The sequence below is a fragment of the Cardiocondyla obscurior genome, linkage group LG03 (assembly GCF_019399895.1).
Source record: "Cardiocondyla obscurior isolate alpha-2009 linkage group LG03, Cobs3.1, whole genome shotgun sequence".
Lineage (NCBI taxonomy): Eukaryota > Metazoa > Arthropoda > Insecta > Hymenoptera > Formicidae > Cardiocondyla > Cardiocondyla obscurior.
The window spans coordinates 2,680,247-2,700,206 of record NC_091866.1 but is presented as its reverse complement, the minus strand read 5'-3'; the positions used below and the strand labels follow the sequence as shown (position 1 = coordinate 2,700,206).

At 36.3% G+C, this 19,960-nt stretch overlaps 4 protein-coding genes across 12 annotated transcripts; 2 read left to right on the top strand and 2 right to left on the bottom strand.

Moving 5' to 3' along the window:
- Positions 1-499: 499 nt before the first annotated feature.
- On the bottom strand, positions 500-5,303 carry Cp190 (centrosome-associated zinc finger protein Cp190). 3 transcript variants are annotated; one of them, XM_070675422.1, is made up of 5 exons: positions 5,159-5,303; positions 3,673-3,869; positions 3,432-3,568; positions 2,956-3,216; positions 500-2,873 (listed from the first exon to the last, which is right to left on the bottom strand). In XM_070675422.1, exons 2-5 carry the CDS (start codon positions 3,838-3,840, stop codon positions 836-838), a joined length of 2,604 nt encoding a protein of 867 aa, XP_070531523.1. In that variant the 5' UTR covers positions 3,841-3,869; positions 5,159-5,303; the 3' UTR covers positions 500-835. The 3 variants fall into 3 exon arrangements, with proteins under 3 accessions (XP_070531523.1, XP_070531524.1, XP_070531522.1); XM_070675423.1 differs by lacking the exon at positions 5,159-5,303 and adding an exon at positions 4,864-5,130; XM_070675421.1 differs by lacking the exon at positions 5,159-5,303 and adding an exon at positions 3,972-4,834.
- Positions 5,304-5,775: 472 nt separating this feature from the next.
- LOC139101141 (protein lin-9 homolog) lies at positions 5,776-10,082 on the top strand. Of its 2 annotated transcripts, none has more exons than XM_070654038.1 (7): positions 5,776-5,871; positions 6,862-7,198; positions 7,361-7,657; positions 7,747-8,164; positions 8,241-8,587; positions 8,678-8,924; positions 9,004-10,082. In XM_070654038.1, the coding sequence occupies exons 1-7, from the start codon at positions 5,853-5,855 to the stop codon at positions 9,193-9,195; spliced, it is 1,857 nt and encodes a 618-aa protein (XP_070510139.1). In that variant the 5' UTR covers positions 5,776-5,852; the 3' UTR covers positions 9,196-10,082. The 2 variants fall into 2 exon arrangements, with proteins under 2 accessions (XP_070510139.1, XP_070510138.1); XM_070654037.1 differs by lacking the exon at positions 5,776-5,871 and adding an exon at positions 6,155-6,272.
- A 128-nt stretch (positions 10,083-10,210) lies between these two features.
- Positions 10,211-13,696, bottom strand: Nup50 (nuclear pore complex protein Nup50). Of its 5 annotated transcripts, XM_070654058.1 has the most exons (7): positions 13,551-13,696; positions 13,162-13,413; positions 12,913-13,063; positions 12,485-12,657; positions 11,382-12,427; positions 11,158-11,301; positions 10,211-11,030 (listed from the first exon to the last, which is right to left on the bottom strand). In XM_070654058.1, exons 4-7 carry the CDS (start codon positions 12,638-12,640, stop codon positions 10,724-10,726), a joined length of 1,653 nt encoding a protein of 550 aa, XP_070510159.1. In that variant the 5' UTR covers positions 12,641-12,657; positions 12,913-13,063; positions 13,162-13,413; positions 13,551-13,696; the 3' UTR covers positions 10,211-10,723. The 5 variants fall into 5 exon arrangements, with proteins under 5 accessions (XP_070510159.1, XP_070510162.1, XP_070510157.1 ...); XM_070654061.1 differs by lacking the exon at positions 12,913-13,063 and having other exon boundaries at positions 12,512-12,657; XM_070654056.1 differs by lacking the exon at positions 12,913-13,063 and having other exon boundaries at positions 13,551-13,695.
- A 228-nt stretch (positions 13,697-13,924) lies between these two features.
- Positions 13,925-19,624, top strand: LOC139101172 (RNA-binding protein squid). 2 transcript variants are annotated; one of them, XM_070654113.1, is made up of 3 exons: positions 13,927-14,578; positions 14,743-15,199; positions 15,388-19,624. In XM_070654113.1, the coding sequence occupies exons 1-3, from the start codon at positions 14,192-14,194 to the stop codon at positions 15,420-15,422; spliced, it is 879 nt and encodes a 292-aa protein (XP_070510214.1). In that variant the 5' UTR covers positions 13,927-14,191; the 3' UTR covers positions 15,423-19,624. The 2 variants fall into 2 exon arrangements, with proteins under 2 accessions (XP_070510213.1, XP_070510214.1); XM_070654112.1 differs by having other exon boundaries at positions 13,925-14,578; positions 14,743-19,624.
- The last annotated feature ends 336 nt before the right edge of the window (positions 19,625-19,960 follow it).

The following is a 19,960-nucleotide window of genomic DNA, read 5'->3' as shown; positions in this document are numbered from 1 at the left end:
TATGTATATATATTCCCATTTACATATATTTATCTTTATATTTTTTTTTTCCATATAAATGTGCGTAATCTAAAATGTAAAATATGATATACTAATATTGATATTTATTCTCATTATAGCCTTTGTCTCGTATAGAAATCGTGACTTATTATCGATTGCAGTACAAAAGATTACAGGTGATACTATTAGAAGGAACATTCGTTCGCAAGAATTCTTTTAAACATGATATATATTTTCATTCTGCAGAATAGTATTTAAAAACTACGTGATTGGTCACCAATATACTTTGGCATATCTAATGTGTAATTTTACGAAATAAATCTAGAAATCTGAAATTTTCTTAATAAACTACATGTAAATATGAACATATTTACTTTAAAAAAAAAAGAAAAAAAAAACCTTTGAAAGTTTAAACATTACGTATTGTTATCCCAGTAAAGATGTTATCGCTGTAAATAATTTCGAATGAGATTAGAGACTTTTTACATGTAAAATACAATTTTAGCTTATGTCAAAATTTACTTCAACAAAATAATGTGTCGGTGCAACGATATAATTCACATATACAAGCGCATACAATATTTTCAATAATACCGCTTTTATCTAAAAAGCTAAATAGAATAATTTGATTAATTTTGTGGGCTTATTACTAAATATTTTGAGTAGCAAAGTCAATATGGCTGCATTGCGCTCGTTGCATCACCGTTTGCTATTAACGTTACAGATCAGATATAGATTAAAAATTCCATTAAAATGTTTTAAAATTAAACTACAGTCATTGTGAACATTAAGAACTAAATATGTTAGTAAATTAAAAGATTCAGTATTACAGCATTCATGATTCTGTTATTTCCGCGCTATCTTCGTCCCATTCAGTAGCGAAACTTTGCATTTTCTGTTTTTTATCAGTCTCACCGGTGTCATCCTCGCCTTCGACATGCTCTTCTTCAATAATCATAACAGACTCTTGTGATTCTTCCATACTATTGCTCTGTTCGCTTTGTTCCTCATCGTACTCTACTATCTCCGTTTGCTCCTCGACATATTGTATTACTTCTTCCACTTGATTAGCGCAATCTTCCAACATGTTTTGAGACGTCTCATGCACTTCCTCTTCATCCATAACTTCTTCTTCAACTTCCTCGACTTCTTCGACTTCCTCGACAACTTCCTCTACAATTTCCTCTGTTTCCTGCGGAGATTCATCGGACTGATAATTCTCATAAGACGATCGATGATCAGCCTCGTCCGCTCCATGAATGTATACTATCACGCCGTCATCCGTGCCCTGCATTACTATTTGCTCGTTGTCAGCAATATCCAACTGTTGCGGTTGATGATGATTGTTCTCTGCATGCTGATAATTTTCATCATTATTAACCAGCATAATCATTTGCTGATTCTCCAAATCATGCTCGTTGTAATTGATATTGTGCGCCATATCACCTAATATGCCTGGCACGATGTATTGACTCTCGCTTACATCTTTCACATAAACAGTATGTTTTTCGTCGTCTTCGTGAGTTTCTTGAGTAGTCTCGGTATCGCCGACGCCAAGGGAAGCGGCTATACCACTGGCAACGTGACTGAGAGCCTCAGCTTCGGATGATGGTTCTAACGGAATAGTCGGTTCGGACGAAGAAGACTCGGTGGTATCTCTATGTAATTCTTTATGCGCGCAGTCTAAATGTACCTGTAAATTTGTTACACGCACAAACAATTTGCCACAGTACGGACATCGATGGCCTTTGGTCTCTTTGCCGTCTGCCGTACCTCCGTGTCCGCTGTTCAATTCGTGCGTGGTAAGTTCAGTGATACTTTTAAACGATTGATTGCATTGCCCACATTGAATATCCTTTGAAGGTAAAGAATGATGTCTGGTAGCAGGTCGATGATTGTGATTTATTTGGTGACGTACCAACAGAGTTTCTGACAAGGCAACATACGAACAGGCATGACATTTCGGAAAACACATGCTCTTCGGTGGCGGCACGTTGTGCTTGGTATAAAGATGATACATCAAGATATTACGCTTATTTGCCTTATAGCCGCAATGTTCGCAAACTCTCGGATCAAATTTCTCCTCGTGTACATCCTGCATGTGTCTTCTGTACATGTAATAATTTGTATATTCCTCGTCCAAATCACACTTGTTGCATTTCCAGGGACCTGTCTCACCGTCGATACTGCCGTTACATTTGGAATCGTTTTCATCACTGTTGGATAACAAATGATCCGATTTTAAAACCACATAAGAGACTTTTGTTTTACAACCTGCATTACTATCGGAAGATTTTGCTTCTTTTTGCATAATTTTCAAACGAATATTTTTATTATTCTTGACTAAATGGGGATATTTTTTTAATACTTCTCTTATAATCTTTGCATGGTTATTGATAGACTCGTCAGTGCTTTGATGAAGATTTGTCTTAGATTTTTCTACGTTTTCTTTTTCCTCTAAATCGAAACGTACTCGTTTAGATGGACCATCTTGAGATCTCTGATAGCTTTTCGATGTATTCCAATCATCGTCTGAATTTGTATCTCTCAAGTTCTTTTCTCTTTCTGGAGAATCTTCTTCTTCATCTTCGGTTGTATCATGTTTACTATCCCACGTATCAAGCGAATGTTTACGAGAGTTCTCTTTTTTATATGTGTCAGATGCCTGAACGATAGGTTGTGTATTATATGTAATATCATCGAATGAAGAAAATACCCCCAAAGCAATATCATCTGCTTCGGGAAGATCAAATCTAGATGGACCAGGAGTTGTTTCTTGCTTTTGTGTTGATGTACCATGGAATGTTCTTACTTCATAATTCATTGTTGGTGTAGATGGAGATTCATCTAGCTTTCTTTTCCAAATTGGAAGTCTTAAAAATCAAAATTATTAAAATATCGTTATTATTAGATCATATTTAAAACATTAGTTTATAAAATGTATTTGATACATACTTTCTACCTGGTAATGGTTGTCCAGTTAAGGGGGTTGATACTGAACTGGTGGAATTACCGATCGTTTTCGAAGGTGATGTTGAAGATTTTGAGACGGCTATCACTGGACGTGTAGATATTTTTGTCATGTCGTCTTGTTTACTTGTATTAAATTGAGCATCAAGCAATTTCGTTAAGACTGTCATATTCATTTTTTGAGCTGTGCGATACAAAGCATGCTGTTCTGATGTCCAATATTCCAATTGTCCAGTGTACATAAAGCTGTATATAAAGATTTTTAATTAATTAATGTTTAATAGATTAAACATAAATATAAATGACAAAAATATTCCAGTAAATATTTAAAAAAAATTAAGATATTAGTCAAATATAAAAATAATCCCGTTTTAGTGCAATAAAAAGTTATACAGGACAAACAATAATCTGTTTTGTGAATCAGAAATTAAATTAAATTAAATTAATATTAAAATACACACCTTATAATAGACTTAACACACTCGTAAGGCATATCTGAAGGCATAATTATTACACCGTTAAAGTCATCTTTTTCCTTTTGCTGTTGCTCCAGCTGCATGAAATAATCTGTACATGTTGTTACCACAAGTCGATGAGCCTAAACAAAAATTTCAACAAATTTTTTAAGAACTTACAATTTAAATTATTTTCTAACATGATTTTTTTATATTAATGTTTATAAAAACATTATATTATATGTACCTGCACGGTAATATCACTTGTGGGAAATTTAATTTTAAGATCAAGGAACTGTTCCTCTGAATAAAGAGCCTGAAGTCGTTGGAGAAAGAATGATCCCCAATTGTCAACCTTTACTTGCTTTAAGCCACGCGAAGGTGGTGACTTTTCTTGAATTACACCTGACTCCATTATAAAATATTTGACAAAAAAATCAGTACCTAAATGCAAAAAAGATATTAATTAACAATTATAATCCGCTGTTGTACAAATAAAATAATCTTATATTCAATTACTCTATAAATAAAAGTATAAATTATTACAATCGTTATCGAGCCTTTCACGTCCGCTATTAACTTCTTTCACATTTTGTAAAATCATTTCCTTTTACCCAAATACGATGTCAAATTTCTCTCTCTATAATCTCGTGCAAAGAAACTTTGCAGGCTTTTTTTAACGCAACAGTGCACAACGTGTGGTACTTATAAAAACTGTAAAAGTCACACGCGTGCGACTAACAAGTTTCAATGTACTCGGTGATGCTTGGCGTGTCGCGTTTATCCGTAACGTAGGGGGGAAAAAATTTACATTCCGCCTGCGTGTTTTACCTCGAAAAAACGCGAACTTGGAGGACGCTTTCGTGAGCGCAGAGCTGACAGCGGGTAGTTTACAAGTCTCGCGGACGACGACGACGAGGACAGCGGCAACGGTGGTGGCGGCGACGGTTACGTTAAACGCGATTCACATTCTCTAACGGCTCGTAGCCGTTGCACGCGTACATACGCGATACGCGTCGTTCGCGATGAAAAGTTTCCTGGCCGGCTCCCAGGACGTGCCCGTGCCTTGTGCTCACGTTACACGCGAATCAAGTACCTCTTTTCCGCGTATAATTCACATACCAATTACTCTACAAATAAAAGTATAAATTATTACAATTGTTATCGAACCTTTCACGTCCGCTATTAACTTCTTTCACATTTTGTAAAATCATTCCCTTTTACCCAAATACGATGTCAAATTTCTCTCTCTATAATCTCGTGCAAAAAAACTTTGCAGGCTTTTTTTTAACGCAACAGTGCACAACGTGTGGTACTTGAAAAGACTAAGTCACACGCGTGCGACTAGCAAGTTTCAATGTACTCGGCGATGCTTGGCGTGTCGCGTTTATCCGTAACGTAGGGGGGAAAAAATTTACATTCCGCCTGCGTGTTTTACCTCGAAAAAACGCGAACCTGGAGGACGCTTTTCGTGAGCGCAGAGCTGACAGCGGGCAGCTTACAAGTCTCGCGGACGACGACGACGACGACGGCGGCGGCAACGGTGGCGGCGGCGACGGTGACGTTGAACGCGAGCCACATTTTCTATCGTCTCGTAGCCGTGGCACGCGTACATACGCGATACGCGTCGTTCGCGATGAAAAGTTTCCTGGCCGGCTCTCAGGCCGTGCCCGTGCCTTGTGCTCACGTTACACGCGAATCAAGTACCTCTTTTCCGCTTATAATTCACATACCTATTCAGCAGGACCTCAATATTTCCTGCTCAGCACCATCTCTTACGAATTTTCTCAGTATACAATCAACCGCAAGCATCCCATTATGGCCCGTGACTCACAGATGGAGCTGTTCGCCGTTCGATCAGTGGCGGAAGAAGGAAGAGCGTTCAACGACGACGATGGCGGAAAAGACCGTCGCGCCGAGATGACCGGACATATGCGATGCGTCCACGTCGACGTCACCTCCGGCGTGGGGCTCCGCGCATGTCACGTTGAAAATGGCGTTCCAGCTTGAACGGCCACTCCTTTAAAGGGGCAGAGGGGGAAAAAAAACGATGAGTTTAAAGTCTTAATTAAATTCATTTCGAAATTTAGATAATTTAGGTAAATTGTTATCAAGGAATAGATAAGTTATCTCTTCGATCGCTTACATCTACATGGATCGCGGTACAAAGCTCGTCCGTCGAAGTTATATTTCTCGCATCGAGAATCACTTGAAATGACGAGACGAAGGGGAAGTGAAAGGAAACCGGTAATTTTCGTAGTCTCATATCTGATCGACCCCGCGCGGGACCGTGGTCGGCGTCGGTGTGCGCGGCGAGAGGGGGAGCGTGACTTCCGGTTCGACGCGGTGACCAATCGCGTATCCGCGCGACTGACGGCGGCGGGACTCGGAAATACGTACCCATGATGCATCAGATCGACTGTCAACATGGCGGACGTGGTTGAAAGTGAGTAAAGTTTCCGTTTATTTTCGGAGAAAATTAAGAGACGGGCGGTTACGAGCGGACTGGCGGATCGACGGCCGCGGAATCGGCGTTTTCGGTTTCCCGGCCAAGCGGGCCGGGCAACTGGTCACGCGGCCGCGTCGCTCGCAATCGCTGTTCGAACGGCGATTGGATGCCGATCGGGTTTAAAATTTCAAAAATCACCCATCATCTGATTCAAGCGGGACACTTGGGCCGTGAATGGCCCGGGTACAGCTGGAGCTCGCTGCCTTGGCACCGACGACGACGGCGGAGCGTCCGTATGTCGGCGCATCGACCCACAACGACGCTCCCCGTCGTCGCCGCGGCTCCAGGCGTCCTCGGACTGTTTACCGGACGCCCCCAGTTTGGTTATGTCGTCACTGGTAGTCACTGGCAGTCACTGGCAGTCATTGCCGTACGGTCGATGTCACTGTCTTGATTCTGAATTTCCCTCGTTGTCGATCTCACGGTCTATACGTTGACGTCCTAGTCGAGGATGCGACCGTACGCTTTCCTATGACTTCTCTCATCGGCCCGATCGAAGGCGCGATTTTACGTTTATCGCGAATATACCGACTGTCATCTGCCAATCCAAATTTTATTGTATGACTGTTTTTAAAGTTTCCCGGTTGTTTCTTTTTTTTTTTTTGCGTGAGGTAAACTTTTGCCAAAAATACATAATCAGGTTTTGTTAACAATGTCTAATTGGAGTAATGTTTATTTTAATATTGACAGCTTTATCTGTAATTCATTAGGATATGAAAGACATCGAATTTAGTTTCAAGAAATAAACCTTATTTATTTAAGCTGCACATTTAAACTAATAGATACTAATATAATAAATTAAAATTGAAGAAATTATATCTGTTTTATTTCATCCTAATACATCTGTTTAGAAATGCAGTAACAACAGGCTTATCTCTTTTTTATCATGTATATAAATATATTGACTTTTGGAATAAATTTATGCAGGTGAATCTGCAGAAACGTTGCTATCCATAAAAAATGGTAGCTATCCAACAGTTGATGAAATTAAAACGGAGGTAATGGATGACGAAATGATGGATATGGACGACCAACATAATTCAAATCACTCGGATCAACAAATGGACATAGAAGAATCCGAGCCGATACCAGAATTAGGACCTGCAGCTCTAGGTCTGCAAAGAGTAGGCACTCAACCACCTTCTAAACCAAATCCCCCGACACAGCCGGTACAAGTGTTGAATCGTAGAGGAATGCCAGCAAGAATAAGGAAAAAGAACAAGTTATTTTACGATGACGTCTTAATCAATCATCCACATCATAGGTTAGTTTTTTTCTTCTATTTAAAAAAAAAAAAAAAAAAAAAATCGATGTTTTAATAAATAATCAACTTTATTAATTAATTGAATATTTAACAATTTTATTAATTAATTGAATATTTAACAATTGAATATTAACAATGAATATTTAACAATTATATTTACAGAATCAAGAAAGACCCTTCAGCAGTGGATGCAAAATCTCCGAAAAAAATGATGCGACCGTCACCCATCAAAAGGCAGACTAAGTTGTCGAGCACACCAAAAAGTACAAGTTCATCTTCACAATCGTCAACTCCTGTGACAACTCCGATCAAACAGGAAAAGGAGCCTGACAAGTCTCAAATTACATCACCAGATCGTAAAATAGGGCAGAAAATTGGCATGAGACTGAGAAATTTATTAAAATTGCCAAAAGCACATAAATGGGTTTGTTATGAGTGGTTTTACAGCAATATCGACAAGTACGTGTAAATGTTGCCTATTATTAAAATTACACATATTAATTAATAGTTAATTAATGTTTTTTATTGTATAACAATATTTTACACAGGATATTATTCGAGGGTGATAATGATTTCATGATATGCTTGAAAGAATCGTTTCCACAATTAAAAACTCGCAAACTCACGCGCGTGGAATGGTGCAAGATCAGACGGATGATGGGTAAGCCGCGAAGATGTTCGCAATCATTTTTTGAGGAAGAAAGACGCGAACTGGAGAGGAAGAGGCAGAAAATACGGATGTTGCAACAAAGAAAAACTGCAGATATAAGCAGTTTCAAGGATCTACCGCCTGAAATACCATTACAATTAGTAATCGGTACGAAAGTGACTGCAAGATTGAGAAAACCGCAAGATGGTTTATTCACTGGAAGCATCGATGCCGTTGATACTAGCAATAATACTTATAGAATTACGTTTGAGAGAGCTGGACTTGGGACGCACAGTGTACCAGATTATGAAGTGTTGGTATGTTACTTAGTCTTAAAAAAAAAAAAAATTAACAGTTACGTTCACATACTAAAATATAAATTATTTCTGCTAGTCAAATGAACCACCGGAAACGATCAGCCTGGCATCATTCTCTAGAAAGTTTAGACCACGGCCTTTGCAATATGTACCATCGCCACCATATATGATGAAATTATCCCCGCGACTAACCAATGATCCTTTGATATCCAATGCCTCTGCGTCCATTCCGAAAAAAACGAACACCGGTGGTACAGTAAATGGTTTTCCACTTAAGTTACTCGAACTTATGGTAAAAGTGAACAAGATATTAACAACTAAGAAGAATAAAATTAAAAAGTTGAAGGAGATGAATGGGGAAGCTGAAAAGAGACGTTCATTAGGTGAATCACTTCCTCCCGATTTCGAAAAAAAATATGCGGGGTACGTTTATTTATGTACAAAAAAATTAATAAAAGTATTTATAGAAAATTAAATTTAAATATGATATCTGTAACGTATTGCAATTTTCAGAATTGTTGTCGAATTAGAGAGAATGAATGGAGCTCTCCAAGACTTCTTGAACGAAATACAAGAATTGTGTCAAGAAATGGCACCTGAACCGAGCGTGGCAGCTATGTTAGCACCATCTCATCTTCGAGAAAAATGCAAGCAAGAAGCAGCAGATATGGTCGCTAAAAATAATGTAATAAATGACAAAGAACCTGGAAAAATGAATCAATTGGTAACGGATTTGACTGCACTGATGCTACAAGTAAAAGTAAGATTAATAAATATTTTTGTAATTTAATTCGCTTTTTATTTATCCGATATTAGGAATATTATTTTTTTCATTACAGAGTTTATCGGATTCCGATCGAAACGCATACGAGCTCAAAGTATTGCAAGGTACTATAGAACAGATTAGATCGAAACTCAGTCCACAGAATCAGGAAGTATTTCAAAACTGTGTAGAAATTCACATGCAGCACATTCAAGTAGGCCTAGGACAGATGGGTCCTTTAACACCATTTATGGCGCAAAGAGTTTGAAAATAAAAAAAAACTATTGGTATATTGTCACAAAGTGTACAGTATAACAATCACGACATCACGATATTTTTTAGAAAATATAAAAAACTAACTGTATTTTCTCAACTCTTGTATAGGCTATTAATATATTGCTATGTTAAGTGCATATCCACACAATATACATACATGATTTAAGCAATTATAAGTTTTGTATATACATATTTTATCTTAAATTTTCTTTAACGACATAATCTTAAAACACTTCGAAGAAAAGTCATCTATGTTAGATAATATTACTACAAATATTAAATATATAAGAATGTTCATTTTTCAGATTTTTATGTCTCATTCAATTAAGTATAAACATAATCTTGCAGTATACTGGTAAGCCATTTACGATAATATATGCGTAAATAGTAAAAATCCTTAAATCTAAAAAAAAAAAAATAAAGAAAAAATTCCAGACTTGTGCATACAGTCGATTTATATAGATAATTCTAAAATTTGTTATAAGAGACATGCTCTTTTTTTCAATGCAAATTTATAAAATTTAATTAATATAAGAAATTAATTCATTTAAATTTATAAATAAAATATCTTTTAACTTATCAAAATTATTTCTATTAATTTATACGGGGTGCCTAATATCTTTATGTTACAATTTTACCCGAAAAAAATGATTAAAAATATATTTATTACACTTGTTTAATATATTCATTAGACAATCGTTTATATGATTTAAATCACACAATTTAAAGAAAATTAACTTTCGATCAAATAAAAACATTCTTAAATAGAATAATTTTGTACACTTGTAAACCATATAAAAAATGTACAAATTGGCAAAATAAAGGGTTAATAGTTTATAATTATAATTTGTGAAAAATAAATATAATTTCATCTTGAAATGTTAATTTTTAAATGTGTAATCTGTCCTGCAATATTTCATTCAAAATACAACATAATATTAGTAATGACGGTTTTTTTAAGTTTAAAAATAAATTAAGGAATTTATTTCATAACGAGTATTAAGCAGTTCGATGTAATTAGTTCATATTTTTAATTAAATTTTGTAACAGTACAAGTATTTCTGTAATTAATAATAGATATAGAATATTTTAGCAGATGTTAGAAGCGTAAACTCTCATTCACAATATACACTATTGTATGTCTATTATGTACATGTATTTCAAATTATTATAATTATTATATTATTGATTACAATTGCAACATTTATTTTGATAATATTATATATGTTGAGATTTTTTTCTTTAATTTAAATTTTTACATTTAAGTAAAATCCAGTAAATAGAAATAATTATATTTTTGTTTAATATCTGTTAAAAAAAATAAGAATTACAGAAAATTAATCCGTGAGCTTACTTTATTTATTCCTAGATGACGACATTTACGTTTTCGGAATGATGAATAACTTTATTTGAAACGCTGATCAATATAATACATTTTTTAATGATATTTAGAGTTCACTTCTTTCTTTACGAAACAACAAAAGTCTTTGTTCGAAATGCGCAATTGCGTAATTTCTATTTCATTTTTTATGCTTATTTAATTCTTCTAGTAATTCATCCGCAACTTCATTAGTTTTCACTCGTAATAGCACTGGAACCGGTGGTGGTGAAGAGTCGGGCATTGGTAAGCAGACTAACATTATTGTGTTTTTGTTCATGCGCTTGACGAGATTACTTTGCGTTAATAAAGTATTCAGTAATAAATTTCCCAAAGTAGTGTCGGCACGTACTATCAGTTGTGTTTTCCCGGTTGGTGTTGGTTTTAAATATAACATTCCAACCCCTCTGTCACTATAATTGTTGTCTTTTTTCACATAGACTTTACACCTGAAAAAATTACATACACATTTAACTATACTGCTTCAATAATGAAAATAATGCAATCTTTTTAAAAAGTTGCATTTTATTTTAATAGTTTTAATATTAATATTATAATTTTGAAGTCAGTGATTACCTTTGTTCGTAAATAGCACCTTCTTCCGTCACGGGTTTAAAATCCGGCTTTGGTGGTTCCTCATCTTCGTCATCTTTATTTTCATTATCGACTTCGGAATCTTGTGGCTTTACTGCTTGAGGAGCAAACGAAAATGACTTCGCGCTAAAAAAAAAAATATATATATTTTTACATTTTTTATTTAACATTAAGATATTATAAATGAATTTAATGAATAAATTTACCTTCCAAAACTAAATCCCGCGGTCACATTACTACTAGTAGAATTCTGCCCAAAACTAAAAGTAGGAAAAGTAGGAGCGACGGATTTTGCATTGGAATTGGTTTCTTCTTTGCCTGTATTTCCACTGTCCGAAACGATGGGTTTATGTAGAAAGGGATTGTTTTCCACACTTGTGTTACTAAATATGTTCTTGTTAACGTTCGATTCTACACTTCTAAAAATAGATCTGGTTTTATCAGAAGTTACATCTGCATTAACAAATACAGACTTAGGACTTTCCTTTTGCTCTGTGTTACTGAATATTGATTTGGTATTCGCGCTAATATTGGAAAATATCGACTTTTCAGGTTTCCATTCTGTTACCTGTGCAGTTGAAGCAGGACTTTTTATATTCGTAGCTAAATTGCCGAACGGCGATTTTTCTAATTTTTTCTCTGTGCTTATATCCTGCTTACTATCGTTTTGCGCAGGCTGCATTGTATGCTCTGATGTATGTGGGGTTTGCACCTTAATATTTTCCTCTTTTGATGTAATCTCTTTCAAATACCTCTCATAATCCTTAAATATAGGTGTTAATATACAAAATGGATTTGCATCTACATGACTTTTTATCCATGTAGCGACGCTTTCGTTTAGTCCTTTTAATTTTGCGTAATAATCTGATGAGTGAATTTTTGTCTTTTCAGCTCTTTGATCAATCAACGATTTTTTACTCGCGCTCGCGCTCGCGTTCGCACTTGCGCTCGCGCTTGCACCCGCGCTCGCGCTCGCACCCGCGCTCGCGCTCGCACCCGCGCTCGCGCTTGTATTCTGTGGCGTTTGTAATTTGGCGAGACTTTCTCGTTTATACGCGTCAATTTCAGAAATCTTAGGAGCACCATTGCTCGCAATTTTTCTACTATCTGTATTTACAGTTGCAGCTGATGCTATGGAAGTTGTCGTACTAGAAGCAGAGCTTACACTAGCTAAAAAACTAAATGGCGATATATTCGTAGGAGTGGTTTCAAAACCTTTAAAATCTCCGAATGCACTTTTTGTAGAACTCCCCTAAAATAATTAATGCATATAACAATAAGAAACGTGTACAAACACATCGGGACTTACATCTGTTGGTGATAAACGACGTCTCACTGTTTTTATAACTCTCTTCTCGAGTATATCATTCGATGCTTGTGCAAATGTTCCGGCATCCTCTGGCTCATTCTCCTCATTCCAGTTGTCGTGATTCAATTCTGACGTTGCAGCTCTTTTTTTTGACATTTTTAATACCTAATTGACTGCATGCAAAAAAGGAGAAAAAGTATGTAGAAAGTACTAACGTACTTGATAACGTAATATCGTCCGAAGGTGAACAAATCAATATCTTTACGAAAAGTAATAAGCTAAGATAGTAGTTAACACTGTGCTGTACAGTTTTAATTGACAATCTAACTTTTGCAGGCAAAAAAACAAGATCTTTATTGAATGAAAGTTTGATAAAATACAGATTTTTATTTCTCGTGAAATATAGTGATACAGAAATTCGGAGTTACATTTGTGTAATTTATTTGTGCGTGAGTTCGGTCGATATCACGTTGGCAAATTAGGAGGTTAGGTTTTAAAGCGACGTCGTTCCTCATGCACGAACCGCTGGATGAACTTTACCCAGCAGAGGCACCGGACCAAGCAATTCTGTTCCGCCAACTTATCGGACGAAACGTTAAAATGAGAGACGAGGCTGAGATAAGTAATCACTGCCCAGTCTCGTGAGCAACAAAGAGATCGATTTTTACTCCACTTACTTGAAACTTGAAAGTGAGAACTGAAGAAATTGAAACGTTTGCCGCGGCAGCCTCGCCAACGCCATTCGACGTCTTACGACAAGAGAGAAGATGAAGAAAGGCAGCTGGTTGGTTCTGCGTTGGAATGGATGCGTTTTCAACTTCTAGACGACCTCGACTTCTCGTTCAGTACTTCCACATCGAAAGATGTCGTCTTGATAGACGTCCAACACTGTCAACAGGCGTTTCTCTGCTTTCTTTTTGTCCGGATATCTGCGAGTGCCATTTGGACAAGTTAGTCAGAGATCGAATTTTACTTGCCCGTTATTATTATTTTTTTTTTTTACTATTTATATTTTTTTATATTATTAATGTATGGAAAAGTTACCGAATTTAATAATTGTACTAACAATTAAATTATTATCCAGATTGCCGCTATGAGGAAGCTGTGATGGAGAGCGGTAAAGACGACGTGGTGTGACGGTGTGACGAAGGATTGAAAATGAAATATGCTCTACGAGAAAGAGATCGGGGATCGAGAATCGACGAGGGAACGGCGAGGGAACGACGCGACAAAGAATCCACGCGACTTCCGGTGTAGCCGGCGTGGCAACCGTGGCAAGATGGCAAGAGTGCCAACGGCGGCAACTGTAAGCGAAAGAGCTTTAGAGAGCGAAAGAGCTGCTCCGATTGGCCGAGATAGAGAACGTTGGCGGTGGGAACAAATCAGAACGCGAAACCGCCGTCGCGGCACACGCCGTAATGCGGAAGTGGAGCTCTTTTTTCCTTTCTCTCCTCGCAGGGTAAGCCGGCATAGTCACACCGGTCATTGAAGTCTACTACCCAGCGACGACGTCGAGCTGCGGCGTATTCGTGCCACGCGCGTCGATATTCTGAGGTATCGCAGAAACGTGCTCCGATTTCGGTTGCCGAGGGAGACGACGCGGGCCGAAGGTAGCTGGCTGTTGGCACCGAGGTCTGTGAATTCACTGGGCCTCGCTTTGTCTATATCGCGCGAAAAGGGGTTCGGTGAACGCTCGAGCGAACCACGATGGCGGCAGCGGCGGATTTCCACAATCAGCCACAAACCGACGATATGCAGGATCAGTCGGGGAAGCAGAATGAGTCGCAGGAGCAGAATCGAGATCAAGATCAGCAGCAGCAACACTCGTCCTCGCAGCCGGCGCAACAACAGGCGACCGCCGGCATCCCCGGCAAGGACGACGAACGTAAGCTCTTTATCGGCGGGCTTTCCCGCAATACCACTGACAAAGAGCTCCGGGATCATTTCGGCAAGTTTGGCGAGATTGAAAGCATCTCGGTGAAAGTCGATCCTTACACTGGCATTTCGCGCGGTTTTGCGTTCATGGTTTTCACCAATCCTAAAACCATCGACAAGCTGCTTGCATCCGGCGAGCATTACATCAATAAGCGCAAGGTACGTCAGTAGCGTCACCACGTGCTTGCCTATCTGCGTTATTTTTATTTTAACTTTATTTTACTTAATAGCTTTTCAACGAGCTGATGAATATAGGCGATTCTTATGCCATCTCTATTTTCCGATTGTATACTTTGATATTTAGCGAATTTTTGTTTATACAGGTGGACCCTAAGCGAGTTAGTAAAAAACCTCAACATGGTAAAATCTTTGTGGGTGGTCTTACTCCTGACATTTCTGACGATGATATTAAGAACTACTTCAGCCAATATGGTACCATTGTCGAGCTACAAGCGCCTTTCGATAAGGTTAAGAATCAACGTAAAGGATTTTGCTTTATCACGTTTGATTCAAAAGATGTCGTGTACAAGTTGTTGAAGACTCCTAAACAGACGATTAATGGTAAGGAAGTAGATGTGAAGAAAGTGAAGGTTAATCCGGATCCAAGAAATCAAGGCTTCTGGGCACCTGGCTATGGCTATGGATATGGTGGTGGATACGGTGGCTACATCCCTGACGGTTACAATGGTTATCATAGCGGCTACGATGACATGTACGCAAACTATGATTACATTGGTTATGATGGCTACGACAATATGGGATATGGTCCCAAACCACGAGGTAATGGTCCGGGACCGCGTCAATTTCAGAGACATCAACCGTATTGAGAGAGAGTGAGAGAGAGAGAAAGATAAAGTATGTATGTGAAAGAGTGAAAGAGAGAGAAAGAGAAAAAATGCAACCAAGAGAGGTGTATCTCTTGGTTATATTAAAACTTTGATGATTACGAGTAGAACCTTTTATTATAGGTGGAACAATATTTCGTCTACCAAACAGAAACTGAATCCGGGATTACGGGGCGAAAGAAAAATTTAAAAAAAAAAAGGAAAAAAGAGCCCCGAAAGCCCCGAATTTAGTTATGAAGGAAGCTTGCGCAAGTAATGGCTTAACAGTGGATATTAACAGTAACAATTAAGAATAACAATATTAATATCTTCGTTCAACAAACGTTGAGCAAAAAGTCGTTTTCCAAAACCAGTGATTCAGGAGTGAGGACCGAAACGACTGACCGCACATTACATTTTTCTCTGTAATACCTCATCAGTTTCAAACTCTGATTAAATTGCAATTAATTTCAGTACAAATTAATTGGCAATTTGATAAACTTGTTATGCAAGATTCCTGAAATCGGCAAGGAGACAAGTACGCTCGTTAAGACGTTAATGACCCCATGTGTACTATTCTGTACATTATATGGTTTGCTCTATGTATGGTTTCTTATATTATACTTTTACACGTTTAGTGTAAAAGTATATGATGTGCATGATGTATGTAAAAGTATATGAGCATGAGAGGGACAAGAGCGAATGCAAAAAGGCTAAAAAGAACAAACCCACAGACACTTTGATCAATAAAATATCTACTATTAATCATCGTTTTCAAAATCCTACTTTTTACCGTATTGATAATATTTTATCATGTAAAATATGTGTTAATCAATATGAGATACCTACAAACTTTACAATTTGTAAAATATGAATACATAAAACGGCACGAAGCAGTTTTCTTGCGCAGAACCGATGGCAATTACAATAATTTTTATGCCATTCGATAAACATTTTTTTCATTTGTAAAAGTGAAGTCTGTATGAAGATGAAGGAGAACCCTGTGTTGGAGGAGATTGAAGGTTTACTGTCAAATACTCTATTTCTTGAGTAAAATAAAATTGTGTGATATTTTCTGAAAATCTTACCATACGATTTAGATCTTCCTTCATAGGGTTATTTTCTTCTCTTCTATCATTATAAATAATCATTGCATATTATCAGAATCGATGACAGAGAAAAGAGTGCAAGCGCAAATACGAACGAACTTGCTTTATGTGAATACTAACTAATATAGTGTGATCATAACTTTAGTTAAGTGAAGAGTTTCGCGACAAATCCTGAAATATGATTTGATCTAGATCACCTACTTGTTTTATATCCCTAATTTGCTATAATATGTATATCCATTATATTGGATTATCTAGAAAGTTTATGCCATGTTTTCGGAAATATTTGTCAGATGATTTCATAACTTTGAGAAGAAAACACTTCCACAATTTTTCTTATAAATGTAGAAAGTATTTACATATTATGTTTGTAACTTTATTATTATTTTTTTTTTTTGCTTAAGGAAAATCGGCACGAACTTTTGGAAAGTCCAATACCTTAGTATCCTACTTTAGTAATCAATTATATGTTAAAATTTTTGATTACATTATTCAAATCATTACTACTTTCCACAGTTTGCAGTTGTATCTCAAATTACACTTGCGATTTAATAATGTGTATAATAATTCAGATTGTTAGACAATATTAATTTTTGCAATTGCATTATAATTATTCGATCAAACAAAAGAAAAGATAAATCTGTAAACGAAAATATAGGCTAATTCGAGTCTGACGCGGTTAAATCCAAGCAAATTCGCTTTAGCATTATAATCGCTGATTTACAATTGTAATGCTAATACCTCTTGTAATCATACATAAAAATGTGTACATGACTTTGGAAATATATTGCGAGTATTGCGATCATTATTTAAGTTGATTGAATTTATAAAGTGTGACTGAGAGATACGAATTCGGTAACTACATGTAATTTTTCAGAATTACGCAACTAGACATCAGATTATAATTTAATGATTACAATCTTTTCGACTTTTGCATGATCAACTGTTAATAGCTTATAATAATATGCGTATCGTATGCATACATTCGATTTAACTTAATCACCGACAAGATACCTTTGAATTCTTAAATTCGAATTAATATTTATAAAATATTAATTTATTTCTAAACAAATCAAAACACTTTGATTTATAAGATTTTCAAATTTCTAATATTCTGTTCCTGTGGTATATAAACGATTATTTAACGTTAATTCAAACGTTTACTTTGTTAAAAAAAAAATTAATATTATCGTAGATATGTCTCGAAATAATTAATCTTTTATAGTATCTCGTCGGTGTATTAATCTTATTTTCGAAGTTTATTAAAAACTTGCTGGCGTAACATAAATTTAATTTATATCTCTATAACCGCTCAGACTAGTACACTTATTTTGCCGTAAAACTTCAATAAATTCAGGGTTCTGCTTGAAAAACCTAGCTGGTACTTCACCCAGCTCCTTTTAAGAGACGAAGAAAGTGGTCTACCTTAGAGAATAGAAAAATGAATTGTCTATGTGGGCGATAGCTATGCGACACGCGTTTTTTGAGACTGGATAAAGTGACAATTACATTTATAGTATACTCATAAATCATAGTAATTGCAGAAGAAAGTATTGTACCATACATCATTTGAAATTAACATCAATTTCTATGCGCGCTTGGAACGTTTTCTTCAAGCTTTGTTGATTAAAAGCGCAATTTAATAGCATTTGGTCTTCTTCACCATCGCGTTATCATCTTCTCATCGCGATCACATGTTTTCGCGTTATTGGAATTGGCAAAGGAGGAAAGAAGTGATTAATATTCAAGGACCAAGGCCTTAGATCAAAATCAATTTCTTTGTGCTTAACTCATAATTAGTGGATAATAACATAATGTAATCTGTCTTCATTTAAATTTAGTAATGTAACGAATAACTTATAGTTGCTATCCAAGTTTATGTACATATCGTATATATACGTGCATGCGTGTGCCACACGTGGTATGTACGTATGTGTATATATGTACGTGCGTTTAATAGATACGAAACACGCGGAAACAAAAAAAAAAAAAAAAAAAAGTATTTAGGGAAAAAAGTAAAAAAAAAATTATATAATTAAAATATGAACTGGGTATACACGTGAAGTAGATGTGCGAGCGACGAGTCCCCGACCGTAACTTCCCGCTGTCGACGAGACGGCACGTCTAGTGGTAATGAGAAAAACCGGAGGACCTTGCCGATTGTATAATCATAGTTTACACAATATTTAACGCAACATCGTGTCATACTATCGATATTCTGAATGTACCATAAAATGTATATCGCCATAGAACTAATTGTCTGGCAGTTTGCCTCTAACGTGAGATGGATGAGATCCGTCTTGAAACAGAGTTCTATTTCTTTGCGTGTCGTCTGTGTACGGTCTGCATGTCTCAGTCTGTACGAAACAAAAAAAAAAAGATATGTATGTATGTATATATATTTAAAAAATAAATATATATATGTATATATATATTTAAGAGAAAAAAGGATGAAAATAGAATAGAAACTAGATGTATGCCAAGTATGATCACCGCTAAAGATGATAATGAGCTGAGAATCGACAAAGGCTTCCGCAACTGATCCGGGTGACCAGTAACGTTTAAGGCGCGAAACCGCGACCGGGGATGATAAAACGAGTTTAACATTTCTTTCACACATTTGTCTGGCAGTTCCTTGTTCGCCGTGTAAAGACTGCTCCTCATATCGCGAAAAAGACTGTTAACGCAAGCGATGATACAGGCACTAGGAAATCTCGACAGTTAATAGAGCTTGCTTGGCGTTCTCGACCGCGCGAAATCGAAAGGATTAACATAATTGTAAAGAAGAATTGTAGATAGAACACACAATGGGACTACATTTAGATACATCGAAAAAATTATTACGATCGAAATATTATAAAACGAGGCTACGTTCGAGGGAGGAGGATAAAAAAAAAGAAAAAAAAAAAAGGGTTTTTTCGCAGACGTCGCAAAGACATGAAACGGCTTGGCTCGATACGTCGAGCTCGAAGTTTGCCGCGATTTTAACGCGAGGTGTATCAATCCGCTCGAAAAGATCTCCAAAGCCAAGCCACCAGTGTCTTTGAAATTAAATCTGTATACTGTGTATACCATATTTGCGTGCGAAAATATATATTGAAAACAAAAGGATAGCGTAGAGAAAGAAAGAGAGAGAGAGAGAGAAATTAAAGGGAAACGATACAGATATTTTGTTACTATTAATTACTATTCGCCTGTTTCACCCATGACACAGTGTATATTTTAATTATAACAAAAAAATAATAAAAATATCCCCATTATTTCAAACGGTCCTTGTGGAGTTTATGATATATTACAATATATTATATACGTATTATCTTGTTCTCTGTTAAGCTCGTTTCTTCCCGAGGAAGATTGAGAGCTTGAAGACTGCGTCTTCGATTTTATATATATAGTTAAGATACATAAGATATACTACAAAATATGTGAAGCAAATATAATTATGTAGCCAAGCTTGATCTACTTAATAATTTAATCGATTTTGATCTGTCTTATATCCAATTTTAATTTTCTATTCCTTTTAGCAATCTCAAAATGCTCCAGTTATTTTTTTTTTTTTTAATTATTTGCGTACAGTTTTATTTACGAGTGCAATTTCGTTTTATCTT